General features: G+C 42.5%; 2 protein-coding genes across 2 annotated transcripts; both read left to right on the forward strand.

Moving 5' to 3' along the window:
• Window positions 1-2,499: 2,499 nt before the first annotated feature.
• On the forward strand, window positions 2,500-3,961 carry LOC138778916 (beta-1,3-galactosyl-O-glycosyl-glycoprotein beta-1,6-N-acetylglucosaminyltransferase 3-like). Its single transcript, XM_069956542.1, has one exon. It carries the CDS (start codon window positions 2,621-2,623, stop codon window positions 3,959-3,961), a length of 1,341 nt encoding a protein of 446 aa, XP_069812643.1. The 5' UTR covers window positions 2,500-2,620.
• Window positions 3,962-14,670: 10,709 nt separating this feature from the next.
• On the forward strand, window positions 14,671-15,792 carry LOC138783534 (beta-1,3-galactosyl-O-glycosyl-glycoprotein beta-1,6-N-acetylglucosaminyltransferase 3-like). Its single transcript, XM_069958339.1, has one exon. It carries the CDS (start codon window positions 14,689-14,691, stop codon window positions 15,790-15,792), a length of 1,104 nt encoding a protein of 367 aa, XP_069814440.1. The 5' UTR covers window positions 14,671-14,688.
• Window positions 15,793-22,011: the final 6,219 nt, after the last annotated feature.

Raw genomic sequence — 22,011 nt, forward strand, 5'->3', positions numbered from 1 at the left:
GTGGGACAGGAAGGAATGGCCATTGGCTTCTGCTTCCGGCAACAGGGACTTTCAGCAACAGGGAATTTCTGAACCAGAAGGCAACTCAGGAATGGCTACAGGAGGAGCTTCGATAAGAACCAGGCTGTTAGACCTGTGTGACGGAGGCTTTCGCCTCATACGATTTGAAGATTGGCCAGACACATGAAACGTGCCAAAGGACCACTCTGACAATGACTGCAAGTGTCATCGCTGATCTGGACCGATCTGGTTGTCTACTTCCAGATGCTCTGGAGCTGTGACATGAACGGCACCTGCAAGATTTGCAACAACCACGGCTTTCATAGTCCCATGAGGAGGGAGGATGAGAACCGCGACTGATGGCAGTGTCTGCGGAGTCTCAGCGGAGGAACCGCAGTAGGAGGAAAAGGGGGTGGTCAGGAGACTGGTTGCACAGAGAGGTTAATAAAGGCAGAGGCAAAAAAGCACCCTGTGCTGTGAGGGAGCTGTCTACTGCTCTCCCAGCTATAGAGACAGGAGGTTGAGCTGTGAGGACAGAAGGGACCACAGGGACTGATGTAGGAGCCAGTTCCTGCGATGGGAAATTAGTCTGTGATGGTGGAGAGTTGGAGGCCGCTCTGAGGAGGAGGAGCTGAAGATGGCCTGTGCACTAATCATAGCTGGTATTAGGGGGTTAATAGCGCTGTGTGGTACAGGTAGCAGGAGTTGGGGAATGCTAGAGGTGCTTCCTGTCACATCGTCATGGAAAAAAGAGCTACCTAGATACAGGAGGACCGGAGCTCAGGGGGCCACGACACACAGACTGGTGGCTCCCTGTACACTCAGATGCTGCAGCAGGGGCTAAATATTACTAGCACCATGGGAAGAAGTGGCCAGGAGAGACATCAGGTGGTCCAGAAGCCCCTTACTCTGGAGACAGGCCCTGATGTCCTTCAACAGATGCTCATCAGCCATATCTCTGGAACATAGATGTGTAGGTGGAAAAACATAACACATGCAAAACATGAGACACCCTGCACTGCAAACCCAAACTAATTACCGGGAGATCAGCTACAGTCCCTGGGCGCACACTCTATCCGCCTGTGTGCCTTTAAAAAGCATACCTAATTTTTATGCTTTTCTGATACTTTTAGTCTATACATAAATCTGAGATCTATACATAAATGTGAGATCACTCACATAGGTCTCCCGCACCCCAATACCTCTTACAACTATTCGCTGCCCTCACCTATACTTATGAGGCAATTGGAGCCTATTATGGATATTCCGCTATATCCCAACACTCAAACTAATCCCAATATAACACAATGGTACAACTAATCTCCATATAACACACTGGTAACGTTTTACTCCCTTCGAAGGTATACGTTTTATAAGACTACAAGGAAAAAGCTTATTATTTTTTTAAGTTTAATACAGGATTGTGCAATGCAATACAAAAAAGGTAATTGTCAGATAAAACAACAAAAAAAGATTACAAAAAATACATACATACATACAAACAAACAATGCAAACAGTTTTAAAAATAAAAGGGATAAACAGAATAGTATCTAGCTGCCAAACAGAAGTAGTATCCTGGCTGTGGGGTACAGCAGAGAAATATGGGCAGATTCTCCAATCGTGATGTGGATCCCCCAAAGACTGACATTGATCCTTGTTTGTGCAGGGATTTTAAGCACAATTTGTCCCTCCAAAATTCCGTCAGGTGATGTCACTGAGAGGAGGACGGTCACATGGTAATGAGGAGCACTGTTTTTTTATGAATGTATTCTGTGGTGTATCAATCCCACACCAATCACTAGTTTACCTCCTATAAATATGACCATTTGATACCAAACATGAATGCATAGGGTCCACGTTATCAGACAATATCTAATATCACCTGGTTGCTCTGGGCATATTGCCGTGATTTTGACATATGTATGGTGGTGCCTTTCATTAACCATAAATACAAAATTTTGTAGCTCCAACTATGAATTATGACAAAAATTCCTTTGTTATAATATTTCCACTTTGAACTCTCTTTGATCCATCTTTATTGAGTCATAGTGGGCTCAGGCATGTGGGTGAGGGTCAGAGGTGGGAATCTTTGTTCCTACTGTAGGTGTGAATACTATCTCTGTTTTACAGTGTTTACAGGAAAGGAGCTATATCTAAAGATTTTGGAGTTAAACCTAACATCTTGTCAGAGGCCAAATATTTCCCCTGCAAAGGTTAAAAGCAGGTCAATGAATAAATCTTACATGCAGCAATTTGTACCAGTAGCATTTGCATACAATACCCCACTTGTCCATTTTCTTAGCTATACAAGACATTTTTATTGACATAGTAAACATTACACAATCTAATTTGAATCCTGACCATAGTCTATGTGACATTTAAAGCCGCTTCCTTATTGAGAAAAGCCAGTGTATTTTATGTCAGGATAAAGGGTAGAAGCTAGCAAAGTCCTTTATAATAGGTAACAATCAGTCTGCTAATCCATTGGCCACGTTATCAATGAAGTTATCTTTCCAGTTACAACATATCTCACAAGCCTCCTGTCTCTCTAACCACGCTAACTGCAGAGGCTGCAGGTGAACGATGGAAAATAGAACGTTAGTTTAAAAACCAGACATTATGCTTTTATTGCCTATACAATTATGGACAATGCTTATCAAATTCCACAGGAGGCTACTGAGAAGGAACTCCAAACAACTTCTCGCTTTTGGAAGCACTTTATTTTTTTTTACCATTGTAATGATGTATAATTCCATGGACTGTAACCTGGACTACAACAATCCGAATGGTGAATTTAAGAGTGAATATTGCAGGAATCTTTACTACCAGGATTTAAACCTTTTAGCCTCTGAGAGAATCGACTGTTCCGGAGTCATCAGTGGTGACCTCGATGAGGTAAGGAAAGCTCTGATGGACAACTTAATTGTGGCAAATAGAAGAACAATCGCCACGGAGGCAGACTATTTGGATATAACTAAAGACTGTACTCATTTTAAAAAAATGAGGAAATATGTCCCATTTAGTTTCAGTGAAAAGGAAAGAAATTATCCTATTGCCTATTCTATGGTAATTCATGATGACATTGAGATGTTTGAAAGACTGCTACGATCAATTTACATGCCTCAGAATGTTTATTGCATACACGTGGACCTGAAATCTCCAGAAACCTTTTTTGCGGCAGTGAAAGCCATAAGTTCATGTTTTCCCAATGTATTTGTGTCATCTAAACGGGAATCTGTAGTCTATGCCTCGTGGTCTCGTGTCCAGGCTGATCTCTATTGCATGGAGGACTTGTTGAATAGCACTGTTGACTGGAAGTATCTTTTAAACACCTGTGGAACAGATTTCCCTTTAAAGACAAATGCAGAAATTGTTCAAGCATTAAAGCTCTTAAATGGCAAAAACAACATGGAGTCTGAGAAACCACCTCCACATAAGAAGATCCGTTGGGAATATCACTATGAATTTAAAGATAATAATGTGCAGATCGGCATGCTAAAAAACCCGCCACCTTTAAATATTCCAATTTTTAGTGGCAATGCTTATGTGGTGCTCACCAGAGACTTTGTGAAATCCCTGTTTGACAAACCTATAGCAAAAGAATTTTTAGAATGGGCCAAGGACACATATAGCCCAGATGAGTATGTTTGGGCGACACTGCAAAGGGTTCCCGAAATGCCCGGATCTGTACCCAGTCACATCAAATATGATACATCAGACTTAATTGCATTGGCCAGACTAGTTAAATGGGGAAGTCTTGAAGGGAATATGGAACAAGGGGCCCCTTATTCTATGTGCACTGGAAGGCACAGAAGAGATGTATGTATATACGGAGCTGGGGATTTGCACTGGTTGGTCCAGCAACACCATTTCTTTGCTAATAAATTTAATCCAAGAGTTGATGATAATGCTATTCAGTGTTTGGAGGAATATCTGAGAAACAAGTTGTTCTATGGATAAAGTAATAATTATACTAAAGTAATAATTTATTAAATTATATATTATTGCATAATAAACAGATTTTTTATGTGCAGCTAATATTATTTGTTACACATAGTTAAAACATCTTGAGGCTATGTTCCCACACAGTATTTTTGCTAAGTATTTTGGTCAGTATTTTTTAAACAAAATCAGAAGTGGATTGAAAACACACAAAAACCATTTTCACAAACTGGATGGCTGTCATTTAATGGCAAATAATTACAGTTATTTTAAAACAACGACTGGTGTTTTGAAATAACGGCCATTATTTGCCATTAAGTTACTGCCATCCACTCAATTTCAACAGTGTGTGAACATGGTTTTTCTGTGTTTTCAATCCACTCCTGATTTTGTTAGCAAAATACTGACCAAAATACTGAGCAAAAATACTGTGTGGGAACATAGCCGCCTAAGGCTGTGTCCCTACGATGTCTTTTTATGCAAAGTAACAGTTGTTGCTTTATGAAATAATGGGTGTTATTTTAAAATGACAACTGTTTTTTCACCTTAAAAGACAATGTTTGAACATAGTCTAAGGGAACATTCATATGTATGGGATCTGCTGCAGACCTGATGCTGCACATGTCTCCATACAGTATAAGGAAAGCAAATTTTTGAGTAAAAAATAAGATAAGGCTCTCTTTTAAAAGTAATAATGTGCTCTTTTGAAGTCTTTGGGGAATTTACCATCAGCACAAATGCAGTAGAAAAAAAATGCTGTAATTTACTACAGGTGTGAAAATAATGTTTTTTGTTGTTGTTGTTTTTTTTTTTTTTTTTTTTTAAATCATACTTTTTTCTCACCTGTTCACAAATTGTTTTATTTTCCCTCAAAATTACAGCCATACTTTGGTATTATCTTACTGTGTTTGAACATAATCATTTAGTTACATTGATATCTGCAGCATTGAATCTGCAGCAGATCCTGTACGTGTGAATGGACCGTAAAATCAATATTTACCAGTGTGTGTGAACAGTGAATATATGAAGCCATGAAGTAATAATTACAGGAGAAGTGGTATAGTGTGCCGGCCACAGCAGGCCTGAATTAGAGTTTTGCCTATAATCTAGCACAACTCTTCTAGGTGAGTGTTACACATTCCTTCTGTGTTAGACACTCTTGCCATCTTTTATTCCACCAGGAGGCGCCCCCGCTCCCTTCTTTTCTCTCCCTTTTAAATTACAGGAGAAAAAAGATGGAAAAAATTTCTCAAATTTATTTAGAAAAATTGTAATGTTAAACATCTAACATCTATCCAACATTGCCAATATATGTCAAAGTATACACTATAAATGTTTTTCATTGTGTGTACAGTATATGTGTATCACATTGTGTATATGGGCAGGTAAACCTCTTAATTACTGCATATCCAACGTGTCACCAATACCATTAGACTAGATTAGAAGCGTTATTTCCTTATTGCTGTCCTTTTGTATCAGCTAGCTAAAATGTAACTGTGACATTTATTTAAATACTAGAAAATGTACCCGGCGCTGGCCGGGTATAGAGTGTCAGCATGTTAATTAGATTTGTTCCAAGGTCGCCCAGGAGGCCAATCTATGCCCTTGTTTTTTTTGTTTAAGGGAAAATCGCTAGGAGCCCTATATACCCCTTTATATGCTATGTACCACGACAGTTCTGCACTGTTTATGTAAATTGTAGCTTATGCACATTAGAAATTAAAAACTTTAAACATCCTAAACATACTGTATACACTCCCACTCCTGCGGGTAGCCCACATACTCTATACACTCACCCCACTTGCAGGTAGCCCCCATACTCTATAGACCCCCCTCCCCCTGCAGGTAGTCCCTATACTCTATACACTCCCCCCCCTTCTTGCAGATTGCCCCCATACTGTATACACTCCACTCCACAGGTAGCCCACATGCTCTATACACTCCCCCCACTTGCAGGTAGCCCCCATACTCTATAAACCCCCCTGCAGGTAGCCCCCATACTCTATAAACCCCCCTGCAGGTAGTCCCTATACTGTATACACTCCACCCCCACAGGTAGCCCCCATACTGTATACACTCCCCTCCCTTGCAGGTAGCCCCCATACTGTATACACTTCACCCCTGCAGGTTGCTCCCATACAGTATACACTCCCCCATGCAGGTAGCCCCATACTGTATACACTCCCCCTTTCAGGTATCCCCTTGCTGTATACACTCCCCCCTTCAAGTAGCCCCCATGCTGTATACACCCCCCCAGGTATCCCCTATGCTGTATACATTCCCTAACACCCCCTTACTGTATACATTCCTCAACATCACCACCCAGCAGGTAAGCCCCTTACTGTATACACAATGGGTGTATACCCATGGTGAATTGTGAAACTGGCTCAGTTGCCACCAGCAACCAATCAGATTCCACCTTTTATTTTCCAAAGAGTCTATGAGGAATGAAAGGTGGAATCTCATTGGTTGCTAGGGGCAACTGAGCCAGTTTAACTTTAAACCATGTTTGATAAATCTCCACCTGTATATACACTGTTACTGCATTTATTTCTGTCGATCTGTTGTGAGGCAGCTGGCCCTAGCAACAAATCAGATTCCAGCTCCCTGTGAAAATGAAAGTAATAATCCTATTGGTTGCTAAGGCTTCCAACTGCCGTTTCTGCTGGGCAGCTGCAGCGCTAATTATATCACCTGTGTGTGCAGTGTGGAGATTCTCCCATTCATTTCTTCCCCCTCCCCCTCTCCTTCTGTACATTTGGCAAGGACGGGACCTTTGCTCTTACCATCCCGGGCACCCTATGTATCTGTGAGCCAAATTTGGGGTCAAACGGTTCAGGCGTTTGGAAGTCTATAGAGGACAGACAGACAGACAGACAGGCAGGCAGGCAGGCAGGCACACAGACAGACAGACTTTCATTTTTATGATATAGATATATAAAGCAGCAAGCCTTTATCATGCTATAGGAATTTCATGGTCTACATAACATAACAGAGCTAAATAATGCTAATTTCACACATAACAATTTTTTGGGAAAACTGCAGTTTTTGTGCCAAAACCAGAAGTGTATCCAACAGGAAAGAGAAGTACATTTGCCCCCCCCCCTCCTCGGGCCAACGACCGCATCGAGGGGGGCAGAGATGGAGACAGTGAGCGGCCATGAATATATTACAGTAATGCCTCAGTTCCCAAACACCTCTGTGTTTGAACACTTCAGTATTCAAACAAAATTTCCTCATGAAGTTTAGTCTGGTACTGGAACATTGTTCACTATTTGAACAAAATCAGGGGAGATAACTGTCAGCTGATCTATTGTTCAGTTGACAATTATCAAGGTGTTCAGGATAACCAAGATTACAGGAGGGGGGATTCCCGTCATAATAATGAGAATCCACACTCTAAATGGGTGTTCCCCCATGGGTGTTCTCCCCGCTGCTGGGAACAGCTGCTTCAACTTTCATCTGCTGCCAGCACCCATTATCAGGCTGCTGGCGTCCGTGCTTTAGCACTTTTGGCCTGGAGATGGGTGTCTGCAGCTGGGGCAGGCTGGAGGAGCTGTTTGCAGTAAGTACTGATGCAAAGTGCACTGCTACTCAGTAGCGGTCTTGGGCACCACGCATCCCACGCAATTGCGTGGGGCCCCCGACATCCAGGGGGGCCCCGCTCTGGTGCCCAAGACCGCTGCGGCTAACTATGTGCGTTCGTAACGAGCGCACATAGTTACAGCCAGCAGCGGCACTGACAGGGCAGGAGCCATTGGCTCCCTCCCTGTCAGTCACTCTTGTGGCCGCAGGAAGTGTTTTCCCTGCGGTCACAAGAGGCTGCTCTGTGTCTCTGGTGCCGGCGCTTGAGGCGTCACAGGAGCGCCGGTGCCATGACAACGGGAGAGCGGCCTCTTGTGACCGCAGGGGAAACACTTCCCGCGGCCACAAGAGGGAACAGAAGAGAAGAGGAGACGCCGGACCCAGGTGAGTAAAAATGTTTGTTTTTTTTGCGTTATATACTATATAGGAAAGTAGAGCACACAGTGGGGGCCTAAATAAAACGGGAGGAGCGCACAGGGGGGCTATATAAACGGGGGGAGCGCACAGGGGTGCTATATAAACGGGGGGAGCGCACAGGGGGGCTATATAAACGGGAGGAGCGCACAGGGGGGCTATATAAACGGGGGGAGCGCACAGGGGGGCTATATAAACGGGGGGAGCGCACAGGGGGCTATATAAATGGGGGGAGCGCACAGGGGGCTATATAAACGGGGGGAGCGCACAGGGGGGGCTATATAAATGGGGGGAGCGCACAGGGGGGCTATATAAATGGGGGAGCACACAGTGGGGCTCTATATAAACGAGGGAGCGCACAGGGGGGCTATATAAACAGGGAAGCACACAGGGGGGCTCTATACAAGTGGGGGAGCGCACGGGGGGCTATATAAATGGGGGGAGCGCACAGTGGGGGTCTATATAAATGGGGGAGCGCACAGGGGGGCTATATAAACAGGGGAGCACATAGGGGGGCTCTATACAAGTGGGGGAGCGCACAGGGGGGCTATATAAGCAGGAGCACACAGGGGGCTATATACAAGTGGGGGAGCTCACAGGGGGCTATATACAAGTGGGGGAGCTCACAGGGGGCTATATACAAGTGGGGGAGCTCACAGGGGGGGCTATATAAGGGGGACACACAGGGGGGCTATATACAAGTGGGGGAGCTCATATGGAGGCTATATACAAGTGGGGGAGCACACAGGGGGTATATAAAACTGGGCAGCACACAGGGGTTATATACAACTGGGGGCAGCACACGGGGGGCTATATACTAGTGGGGGAGCACACAGTGGGTATATACAACTGGGGGGGCACACAGGGGGTATATACAACTGGAGGAGCACACGGGGTATATACGACTGGGAGCAGCACACAGGGGGTCTATATAGTATACTGGGGGAGCGCACAGGGGGTCTATATAGTATACTGGGGGAGCACACAGGGGGGCTATGTATAACTGGGGGATCACACAGGTCTATATATAACTGGGGGAGCACACAGGGGGGTCTATATACCACTGGGGACAGCACACAAGAGGTATATACTACTGGGGGCAGCACACAAGTGGTATTTACTACTGTCGGCAGCGCACAAGGGGTCTATATAACTGGGGGCAGCACACAGCGGTCTTAATTACATTGGGACTGCACAGAAGTGCCTATATGCCTCACTACTATACTGGAGCACAGAACATACCTAATTATTAAGTGGGAGCACAGGGACACCTTTAATCTGTGGGGGCACAGAGGGGCGTAACTACTATATAGACGTAGAGGGGACCTAACTACTGTATGTGTTGGAGCCTAAAATATTTCTCTGACAGATTCTGGAGGGAAGATTACCAGCCGGGAGAAGACTTCAAGGTGGCTCACGCTGGATGGAGAGAGAAAGAAAAAAAAGTAAAAGACGCTGATCAGAGAAGACGCCTCCTGTAAGTCACTGGATGTAACTGCACTCTGTTATAGCTTGTAGTGATAGGGGTCATGGTGTGGCAGTATTATGTTATGGTATCATTGGTAATATCTTCCTGTTTTGTTCAGAGCAGTTTTGAGGTGATATGTAATCTCTGTATGGTGGTAGGAGGATTATAAGAGGACTACTGGGGGGGGGCATGGGGGGTCCCCAGAAATGCCAAGACCGCCCCTGCTGCTACTTACTGCTAGTCTTCACATTCTGTGGGCCAGGTGCTCTTCACCTGACCCATGGAGTGTAAAAAACAACTAAGGTTTCTTATTCGTTCCTGACAAGCAGTTTGCAGGAACAACAGGTGCCTGTTTCAGTTAGGAAAATCCTAACACTGTTCAGGAAAATCCTGACACTGACATGCTTTGGCCTTGTCGCTTTGGCCTTGTACCACAACATTAGTAGTTGGGAAACTACAGTACATAATGGCAGTGTTTGTAACTATACAGGGAGTGAGCAGTAAGACTTTATGAGATATGAAGGGAACCTGTTAGCTAGAGATCACAATAGGCCTAAGATTGGCAGCTCACGTATGTTGTTGCCCCGCTATTGTTAGCTTTTTCCTTCAAGGCTGCCCTTACCCTCAGGGTACACATATATACATTGCTCAGGTTGCTCTAGCCTCCCCATAGAGGCCTGGCACTTGTGACAAGTCAAATTACTTCAAACCACCCACAGTCACTTATTCCAATTTGCAATAACAGCACCACAGGATAATTAAACCTCTTCAGGTCAATATTTAAAGACCACATCTCTTAACACAGGTTAGGGTCCTTCACATAAGCAGATTATTGCCCAGTAACAAGCTCTGATTGAGAATATACAATATGAATGCCACTCATGGACTATTTGCAGAATTGTCGAGAGTGAATGGCTACACAAACAGTTGAGCAGCAGTTCACTTCCATTATTACCAGAAGCACATCCTATGTATACACAGGGACATGTACTTTCGACAAAAAATAAAATTTATGCCTGCAATAAAGTTGCACTGTGCCAAGAAGCAAGCATTTACTTATTTGTTGGCTAATCACTGGGCCTTTTACCCAGGACCATCATGGGAAATTAATTGAATTAATTTGGTTAATAAGCAACCCTCGTAAATGGGTCTTAAAGGGATAGTGCGGCCATTTACTTTTTCTGCTTAGTTAACACACATTACAAAGCTATGTAACTTTGTAATGTGTGTTAATAAGTTCCCCCGCACCAGCAGCCTTTTCTCTCCCATTCACTGCACCCGGACCCGGAAGTGAGGACGGTGGCGGAAGATGGCGGGGATGCGGCCGGCAGGATATTCGAACGGCGATTGTCACTGCAGGGATGGTAAGTATATATTCTGTATGTGTCTGTGTTCTTTTTTTTGGGGGGGGGGGGGGAGGGTACACTAGAGTACTCCTTTAAGTCTCAGATTGAGTATTTTAGTGTATATGTTGTACCTTCACTGTACACAGGAGGTGGGGGCCTTCCAAACTCCAACCTAATTTTATTCCAGGGATGCAGATTGACTGTCCAGTGGTTTTCTGTCTACCACAACACAGTCCAGACACTATTTTCTATCTCACTTTAAGGTAGCTTCACACGTACCGACTCGCAGCGTCAATAACGCTGCGAGTCGGCTAGGTCCTGGCAGATCACTTTCACTACATACACACAGCGGTCTGGACAACCGCGGCGTGTATGTAATTCTGACGGCTGCTTAACCCCTCCAGCTGCCGCCTGGCTCCCGCTCTGTATACATTACCTGTCCTCGCTGCACGGGGTCCCGGCGTACTGCTCTCCCGCCCAGCCAATCAGTGGCTGCGGCAGGGCAACACACTGATTGGCCGGGCGGGAGAGCAGTACTCCGGGACCCCGTGCAGCGAGGACAGGTAATGTATAGGGAGCGGAGCAGGAGCCGGGTGGCAGCTGAAGGGGTTAAGGGGCCGGCAGAATTACATACACGCAGCGGTCGTTCAGACCGCTGTGTGTATGTAGTGAAAGTGATCTGCCAGGACCTAGCTGACTTGGAGCGTTATTAACGCTGCGAGTCAGTACGTGTGAAGCTACCCTTAGGGTACAAACCCACTTGACGTATTTGCTGCGTGAATCAGTATTAAAAAGATGCAGGCAAAATGCAGGTTGGCTTTATACGATTGTTCTGCGTTAAAATACGCAATTGCGTATTTTTGAAGCGTGAAGCTTGTTGTTAGCAAAACATCAGTTGTTAACAACCTGTGCGAAAAACGCACGAGCTTCACGCTTCAAAAATACGCAATTGCGTATTTTAACTCAGAACAATTGTATAAAGCCAACCTGCGTTTTGCCTGCTTATTTTTAAGACTGATTCACGCAGCAAATACGTCAAGTGGGTTTGTACCCTAAATGTTATCTTAAATGTATCGTGTGTTTGGTGTTTCTTTTTTCTGCTATTTTGCCTTTGTTTTTGGAATGATGGCTCTTTGTTTCTATGTTTTGTATTGTATTGTCTGATCACCCTGCTTTTTGATGCAATAAAAATGTTGTTTTTTTATTGATTTTTTTATTCTTTGTGGTGTGGAGCCTTTATGACACAGCTTTCCTTTGTTTTGTCAACTTTTCACCTATCCACAGCAAAAGGGAAAAGTAGGAGGTTGCTGCTCTCTGTATCGGGCTTCATTGGGCCCTGTTATGAATACAGCGCACAACCCCTGCCTCCAGTCATTCCTATAGAGCAAGGGAAAGAGCTGGGTACGATGGAAGAGCAATTTGGGCTCCATAGGAATTAATACAGCCGCGGGTCATATGCCGTACCCGCGTCTCTATTCATAACACAGCTGGCAGGGCCCAATACGGAGATCGGCGGGGGGTCTCCTACTTCTTCCCTATCCTGTGGATAGGGGAAAAGTTTATTTCTCCTGGACAACCTCTTTAAGCAAATGAGTATTTCTTGGAACACTTAGGCTGGGTTCACACTGCGTTTTTAGCATACGTTTAACGGATCAGTTTTTTAAACGGACAAAAAAATAGTGTTAGCAACGTTTTTGTGTCCTTAAAAAAAATTTTGATCCGTTTTTTTTATAATGGAAGTCAATGGAAAAACGGATCAAAACGGATGTACACAAATGCATCCGTTTTTGCAATCCGTTTTTCATCCGTTTTTTTAAATAAAAAAAGGATGAAAAAAACGGATTGCAAAAACGCAGTGTGAACCCAGCCTTACCGATAGTCAGCTAGTGTTAATGGGCCAGCGATCAGTTGATAAACTAATGATTGGCTGATTATAGAGCCCTGTTTAAACAGGTAATGTGCGGCTGATCAAGAATAAATGTAAAAGTCTGCATAAATGATCACTGGATTTCTTATGCAGCCTCACTGCATGATTGATTGAGCCTTCTATAGGCTCAGGAAATGAGATTGACGCTCATTATCTGCAACCAGTTCTGGGGTCATAATAAAGATTTGATTTGTTTATCTGATATGAGTTATCTAGTATTGCAGCTCAGGCCCATTAACTTGAATAGTTTGGCATTGTTTCTTGAGAGAAATAAGTAAGGGCCGTTTTACATGGCGATTAGTAATGTAAACAAGAGTCGATCTAGCAGAGCCAATTACACAACTATTACACTGAGCCTATTACAAGGCTCGACGATCGTGCAGCCGGACATCATCAGAGATGTCCATGCAGTCTTGTCTAGTGTGAAATAATAAAGTTCATACATACCTGACCATGCTTCCCACTGCTTCTGCCAACTCCCTGGTATCTTCCTCCCTTCTGCCTAGTCCTGCAGCTGCAGCGAGTACTGCAGAGCCAGCCTCTGAAGTGACAGCCCTTTCAGCCAATCACTGCTCATAGCCAGTGATTGGATGTTAAAGGGGTACTCTGGGGCAGGGGGTATTTTGGTGGATCGCCAGGGATGGGGTGGAAATTGAAGCCAGAGGTCACTTACCTCCCCCATTCCAGCGTCGATGCTCGTATCGCGCCGCCCATTACTCCCGTCCCGCGACCGCCTCCTGGTCAGAGCTGCCGCATGAGACGTGGCATCTCAAGGCAGCTCTGCCATTCAGCGGCCGAGGCGGGACTCCTCTACGGCCACTGATTGGCAGAGTTGCCTTGCCAGGAAGCGGCCGCGGGACAGGAGTACCGGGTGGCACTATCCTGGCACCAGCGCTGGAACGGGGGAGGTAAGTGACCTCCGGCTTCAATTTCCACCCCCTCCCCGGCGATCCACCAAAATACCCCCTGCCCGGAGTACCCCTTTAAGGCAAAAATTCCTTTTAAGAAGTGTTGATGTACTGATCATTGAGGAAAAACTTAAAAACATATCAGATACTCACATATTGCTGTAAAAAGTCAATCATTTCATTTTTAGTTAAAATGAAAAAAAAGACATTAAAATCAAATAAAGTGCAAACCTTCTGTTAAAGAAGAAGTTAATTTTTATTAAAGTATTGTATTGGCCCAAAAAAGTTATACAAATCACCAATACACACTTATTACGGGAAATGCTTATTAAGTGCTTTTTTCCCTGCAGTTACTACTGCATCAAGGCTTCACTTCCTGGATAAAATGGTGATGTCACGACCCGACTCCCAGAGCTGTGCGGGCTGTGGCTGCTGGAGAGGATGATGGCAGGGAAATGCTCAGTGTCCCTTCCAGTGCCCTGTGTCCCTTAGTGCCCCCCAGCTATCATCCTCTCCAGCAGCCACAGCCCGCACAGCTCTGGGAGTCGGGTCGTGACATCACCATTTTATCCAGGAAGTGAATGTAGTAGTAAGTGCAGGGAAAAATGCACTTTATGTCCCTTTCCTGTAATAATTGTATATTGGTGATTTGTATAACTTTTAGAGGCCAATACAATACTTTAATAAAAATTTCTCCTTTAATACTAAATAACAATTATAGGCAGTGGCACTATTGTTTTTAGTAATGGATATTTACACATGAAGTTTATTACCTTTTGTTCTGTCACACTAAACAAGGTGACCAAATTATTAATGGTTCAGAAATCTCTGGAGCATTTCAACAATCAACACTTCAATTTGAGGCAGCTAGTTTGTATTTCTACCTTGGAACAGTTGTATAGAAAAAGACTCTTGAAATGATTCTTCGTGGTCTTTTTCGGATTTCTTATTTGCAGCAAATGTCTCTGGTTATTGTTACTGGTCTCCTGCTGTACTACACCATAAATGAATTATACAAAAACTTGAATGATTTGAGAACTAAGCATCTACAAGAAACTCTGTCAAATGTGCACCAGTCTTCTTCCGAACTTGACTGCATGAAAGTTATCAAGGGTGACAGTGAAGCTCTAACAAAGGCACATCTATACAATTTACGTTCCAGGAGGTTAAGGATGCCTTTAACTGAAAAATACTATCTGAATATCACTGAAGACTGTACTAACTTTAGAAAAAGCAGAAAGTATATTTACTTTGCACTGAGTAAGGAAGAAGAAGAATTTCCCATCGCTTATTCCATGGTGATTCATGAGAACATTGAGATGTTTGAGAGACTTTTAAGAACAATTTATGCCCCTCAGAATATTTACTGCATTCATGTGGATGAAAAGTCTCCAGAGATGTTTAAGGAGGCAGTGAGAGCCATTGCCTTGTGCCTAGATAACGTGTTTATGGCATCTAAAATGGTGGAGGTGGTCTATGCGTCTTGGTCAAGAGTACAAGCTGATCTTAACTGTATGGAGGATCTGCTGAAAAGCAATGTTCAGTGGAAGTATCTACTAAATACTTGTGGAACAGAGTTTCCTTTAAAGACTAATGCAGAGATTGTGAAAGCCCTGAAGTCATTAAATGGAAAAAATAATATGGAATCCATGAAAATGCCACAAGACAAAATGATAAGATGGCTTTTTCACTATGAAGTAGGGACATCTGTCATAAGAACCAATATTCAGAAGACTCTACCTCCGATCAGAGTTCCAATGTTTTCTGGTGGTGCTTACATTGTGGTTACTAGAGATTTTTTGAAATACATATTTGAAAGCCCAGGGATACAGAGATTCATACAGTGGGAGAAGGACACTTACAGTCCAGATGAAAATTTTTGGGCAACACTGAATCGTATGCCTGACGTTCCTGGTGCAGTTTTTTATCATGAAAAATATGATGTTTCTGACCTGAAATCTATTTCAAGGATAGTGAAGTGGTCACAATATGAAGGGGATGTGTCTAAAGGTGCTCCATACCCTCGGTGCACAGGAAGTCATCGGCATTCAATTTGCATCTATGGGTCTGGAGATTTGCATTGGTTGTTAGAACAGCATCATCTCTTTGCCAACAAGTTTGACCCCGCAGTGGATGATACAGCAATACAATGTCTAGAAGAGTATCTGAGGTATAAGGCTTTCCTTAAGAAAGGGATGTAAGGTATTTCATTACATAGAAAAGGAAAATATATCTGCATTAAAACAAAACCATGGGTACTTACTGTAGTATTAAATGACAGAATGCATTAAAAGGTCATCAATGGTTAACTGATTCAGGTTTACTAAGGTAAAGTGGTTCTGACCTTTAGAAATTACTTACCCCTTGTCAGTAAGCAGGTCACACCTCCCTACCCCAATATAGACACAACACCAACACCCCCCCCCCCCAACCCCCCGGAACAATAAGTGCGGTTCCTTTCCCCATCCCCCATTCCTTTTTGTCTCTCTCTTTCTCTCTTATTGTACCTTTTTCTTGTCCTTGTTTCTCATCCTTGTTTCTCTAGTCCTCATTTCTACTTGTTCATAGTCATATAAGTTGTTTTTGTCTCATCTATATTGTTTTGTAATACTTTAGTGCGTTAATGATATTTCCTTGGAAATACTGTACAATATGAGATATGCTTTCCTGTTATTATGATCCTTTTACATACTTCTGGATATTCCCACTATGTTGTTCTTTGATTTAATCATTGTCAGACAAATGTAATCAGTACTAGTCCTTCTAGTTTAATGTCCACATGTATTCTCAAACAATTCTCTGAAATTATTTAAGCCCTTAAAGAAAAAAAAAAAAAAATTACCACTTCCTTCAGGATATACAGCAGCTGATAAGTACTAGAAGACTTTTTTTAACAGAAATTACAAATCTCTGACACTTTCTGTATTTGCTGAATGACCCTTTTAATGACAAGCCAATTTTTATGTTTGCATTTTCTTTTTTTCATCTGCAGATCCATATTTATTGCGACACCAATTGTACTTTGTAATGACACTCTTCATTTCTCCATTAAATATGCTGTGAAACCAAAAGAATAGCAAAGATAGGGAGTCTGGTTTATTTATTTATTTATTTTACATTTCCCCATTTAAAAAAATAGCAAAAAAGGGGAGGGGGTCGATTTAAACTTTTATTATGGAATGTATTTATTTATATTTTAAATATTATTTTTTATACAAACTTTTGTAGTCCCCCTAGGGTACTTCTATGAGCAATATACTGATTTCTTATAGAAATTAATGCATGTACATATCTTTGACACTTGATCACAGGGTCCACCAATGACAATTATTTTTAATGTTTAGATGTCGCTGTCAGAACTGACAGCAGTATTCAAAGAGGTAAAATAGCCAGCAACAGAGAATGCTCTGTACCCGTTATTTGCAGCTGTCTCCATGTCATGGTACGTCATGGGGTTCAGACACATCTAAGGGTAATGATAAACGACTGAAGTGGGAAATGTGTCACTAAGGCTTTTTTCACAAAAATATGCAGGGAAATATTATGGCAAATCTTTATATGAATCCCAATCACTTTACAACATACAGGGGAATTTATCAATGGTTTATGTGTGAGTCATGTGTTTTATGCAAAGAATGTCAACATTGCACAACAGTTTGTGACCTTCTACACTGATTTTCTGGTGAAAGAATTGATAAGATTTCCGTTCCAAATGGGTAGTCACCTATCTTTCCCATGACACTGTATGGATACTCAGGCTAGCTATTCATTTGTTTCTAAAACTGCCTCTTTCCCCACTTCAAGCTATCCATTGAGAATGTCCTTTCTGGCAGATCATGTCACATTTTTATATCATTATGCCATCTCAGGATAGTAGAAAAAAAATAACATATTTACTTATACCAGTACAATTATATACATATAAATATTATTATTACCACTATTATTACCACTAAATATATATTTTTGGACTTGCTGTTGTAATTTTCTTTTTGGAACTACTGTGGGGAGGGTGATTTTGTTAAAAATGCAAAAAAATAAAGTTATTCTCAAGGTCTACATCTTGTGTAATCTTTTGTAATTTTAATAGACTAAAACTGTTGGTAAATGACTTGTATGTCTCAAACTCATGTATGGGTTTGATTGTGGATCTGTGCTGTACGACTTTGCAATCAGTGGTGTAGCAATAGGGGTCGCAGCAGTCACAGTTGCAACCAAGCCTATAATTTAGAGAGGGCTCATAGGCATCACATGCTGAATCTGCAGTACTTCAGTCCTTCCATTCAAGTGTATTAGCTCCCTTATAATGGTGATACAATTGAAAAAGCTAAGCTCCTGTGCAGAACTTCTTATGTAATGCGGGAGTGACTGCCACTGCCTGTATGTACAGTGCCAAGCCTGACCAAAGGACAGAGAGCAGCAAAACAGTGGCGATCTGTAGCATATTGCAGCCTGGGCCAGATGGAAAATAAAATGACTTTTATGAGAGTCATCTGTGAGTCACTGTATGTACCTATTTATTCTGGCTGTGTATGATTAGCACTTTAGTCACTCATAAGGTTGCCAGATAATGGCTGACACCTTTCTTCTTTATAGAGATAACACAAGTAAAACAAATAGTTACTTTTTCACTATATAAGACATAGAAATCACTAAGCCTGTCAGACTAGTGCTGGTTTTACAGGGCAGTATTTGGCTCAGTATTTAGCACCATTGTTTCTAAGCCAAAGCGGCATATATCGGCAGTGCCTGCTTATTTTAAAGCAACCCCTCCCCAGGCATATATTATATATAAAATATCCCTTGCTCAGGGTATAGACATATGGCTAAGTGCTATATAGACATATCTTTGTCAATAAAATAGAGAATGTTTTGTTAAGGCTAGGTTCACACACACAGTATTTTTGCTCAGTATTTTTCTACCAAAACCACTGTGGATTGAAAACACAGAAAGGCTTTGTTAACACACAGTTAAAATTGCGTGGATGGCCATCATTTAATGGCAAATAAGGCTGTTGTTTTAAAACAACAGCAATTATAATGGTGTGTTTACACAGAAAGATTTAGCTGACAGATTTTTGAAGCCAAAGCCAGGAACAGACTATGAACAGTGAACATGTCATAAAGGAAAGACTGAGATTTTTCCTCTTTTCCAATCCATTCCTGGCTTTGGCTTCCAAAATCTGCCAGATAAATCTGTCTGTGTAAACGCACCATTAGTCATTAAATGGCGGCCATCCACACAATTTCAACAGTGAGTGAACAGATCCTTTCTGTATTTTAAATCTACTGCTGGTTTTTGTTGCAAAATACTGAGCAAAAATACTGTGTGTGAATCTAGCCTAAAAATGTAATCATCTGTATACATTAATAAAGAGATATACAGTACATTATCTGTGTAATATGTCATTATGTCACATTTTTTATTTTGTCTGGCAAAATAAAACGCTCTATATGCCTCTGTAAGATAGCTGAAGCATAGGGAGGCATAGTAGCACCTTATATACTGCTATGGAGGCCATTTATGATTCTGTACAACCTAACAATTCTAAAACAATGGTCCAACCTCCAAATGTTGTGAAACTACCAGCTTCCCACAATAACAACACCGTACAAATGAGTTTTAATTGGAAAAAGAATAATTTACCAAATGACTTAAATATTATTGTTTATAACAAAGTCAGATGCTTGTGTCGTAGTACAGTATGTACAGTTATTTTTAGACAATACTGTGCTTGACATCTGATTCATAATAAAATTGTTGGAAATGAGAGGGAATATGGCTATGAAGGTCTGTGTGTTGAATTTTAAGAACAATTATAAGAAAAAGATCTATAAAATGATATATAAAGTAAACGCATACTGGAATGTCTAATGATTGTAATTTGGAAAATACGTATGCACTATTCAGTATGCCTAGAAAACACAAGGTGGCGCTAAAGTTACAGCAATTCAATATTGTATCTGTACCAGAGTAGGCATATCCTAGAAAGTACGGTAAGTAAAAAAATAATGTACTGTATAATATGTCCTTAAAAGCAAGATGGCGATAAGAGATTCACTTCAGCACATTGATGGCTTCTGATGCGATGCATGTAGACTGATGCTCTCTTCCCTCTAAGTAAAGGAAACAACATTAAAGATATAAAAAAAAAAAAAATAATGCAAAAAAAAAAAAACACCATGTACTGTTTACCATGTTTAATGCTATATCCAGACTAGTGTCATAGTGTCATACTTTTATCATGACTATTTATTGACCATGGAATAAAGTGGAAACCAAGCAAAACTATATGCCACAAAATAAAATAAAAAAAACACAATGAAATCAAAATACTCAAAATTAATTTTTATGTAACAAATTAAAGGGGTACTCCGGCCCGGGGGTATCTTTTTTTTGGGCCGGGGAGGGGGTGGTTATAGACAGTGGAGATCACTTACCTCCCCGGTTCCAGCATCGGGTCCCGGATTGTGCCGCTCCATAACCCGTCCCGCGACCGCTTCCTGGTGTGAGCTGACGTCTCAAGGCAACTCAGCCATTCAGCGGGCCAAGGGGGGACTCCACTTGAGCCGCTGAATGGCTGAGCTGCCTTGAGACGTCACGTCTCATGCCGCAGCTCACACCAGGAAGCAGCTGCGGGACAATGTATGGGGCGACACGATCCGGGCCCCGGCGCTGGAACCGGGGAGGTAAGTGTTCTCCACCGTCCATAACCACCCCCTCCCCAGCCATAGCTTAAAAATACCCCCGGGCCGGAGTACCCCTTTAAAGCAATGCTTCTCAAACTGGGAGGTAGGCCCTAGTTGCTGGTGTGGCACAGCAAGGGAGGGAGTTTTCTCAGTCTTTCTTCATACTCTTTCCTCTACATCTCTACTAATGTCCTACCATGGTGGCTTTTTTATAGAGGGCCGATCAACATTGTTCCTCCCTATTCTATAAAACTTGCACAACACAACAATCCTAGTGATCTAGAAAAGTCAGTAGGTGGCACTGTTGCCTAAGACATGAAGTGTGGGTGTTTGTGTAGCAACTGGTAAGCCATTCTCTATCTGCAAGGAATACTGGTACAACCAAAAAAGTGCAAAACATTATCAAGTATGTTTTTCTGCATAAAATATATGAAACATAAGTGTGAGGAGGAACCATCTTAAGCCCAGCCACATAATAGCACTTTGGGACATAACATAGCATTCACCATCATTTGGATTGGTGCAAGGCCTTGACAAAGCTTCAGAGAACTGAGGAAAGGAACAACTATGACCTAACATAGGAGAAAGGTAGTCACCAACTGCAACTCTTCCAGGATTAGGCCCAACTAGGCCACTATAACGCTTGAACTCTAATTTAGTACTTAAGAAGGCTATAGTTATTTTTTTGGGGGGGGGGGGGGGGGGGATTGAGATGACTTTGCCTCATTGCTGAGTATTCTGAGATAAGTGGTGATGTTGATTTTCAGCAATGGTTACACAGCTTGTAAATACAAAAATTACATCCGCATCAATATCTGGTTTCCTAGTTCAACATTGCCCAGAGCATCATACTGCCTCCGCTGGCTGGAATTCTTGACATCGCGCACCCTGGTGCTATCTTCTCTCTAGATAGGTAGTGCAGGTTACGGAAATGTACCTGCACTACCATTGCATGTTTTCCTTGGCTTGAAAAAGAGGCATAGTTGCCTTGAAACGCGTTGCCTACATGCTAATAAATTAATTCATACGCCTATTCCGGCCTTTGTGACCTCCTTACGCCAACCAGCTCCTTGGAAGTGTGTACTTCCACAGTCACATTTCCGTACCTGCACTACCTATCCAGATCGTTGGACCTGCAACGTGAGGCATCCTGTCCCTGGTCCCCGGAGCGGCTGCATCAAGGTCAATACCAATATTGATGTGCATACAGGTGTTGTGCTCTTAGCGCAACCACACCAGGTGAGTGCAATCCTCACCGGTATGGCTTCATATATCCACTGTTACCGATTCACCCACAGAGCGTCTTCCTGTGTTTTAAGCTTATCGTTTATTTCTATCTTCTCTCTACAAAAGCAACATACAACCGGTTACAATGTAATCAATTAGACCTGATACCCTTTTCCATTGCCCCAGTTCTGATACTAACACAAACTGTGTAATCCAAGCTGCTCAGTTAGTTAGTTTTTAGATTCTCTTCCTCTTCCAGCCACTGCAACCCCAACCAGGCTAAAAAAAACTATTTAGGAGCGGTAAGTATATACTTTTACTCCCTCTCTCCCACTGAGCTCACACGTCTCCAGGGCTTGAATTTTCCCAGGAGACATGTGTAAGCTCAGTTGGGGAGACAGCAATTCTGAGCTGATTCAGCAACGCACCGCTGTGTCACGTCCTTGCTCCCATACACCAAACCAGGAAGTGAGCACGGACACAGTGGGGCTGAGCTGAATTTT

The sequence above is a fragment of the Dendropsophus ebraccatus genome, chromosome 1 (assembly GCF_027789765.1).
Source record: "Dendropsophus ebraccatus isolate aDenEbr1 chromosome 1, aDenEbr1.pat, whole genome shotgun sequence".
NCBI lineage: Eukaryota > Metazoa > Chordata > Amphibia > Anura > Hylidae > Dendropsophus > Dendropsophus ebraccatus.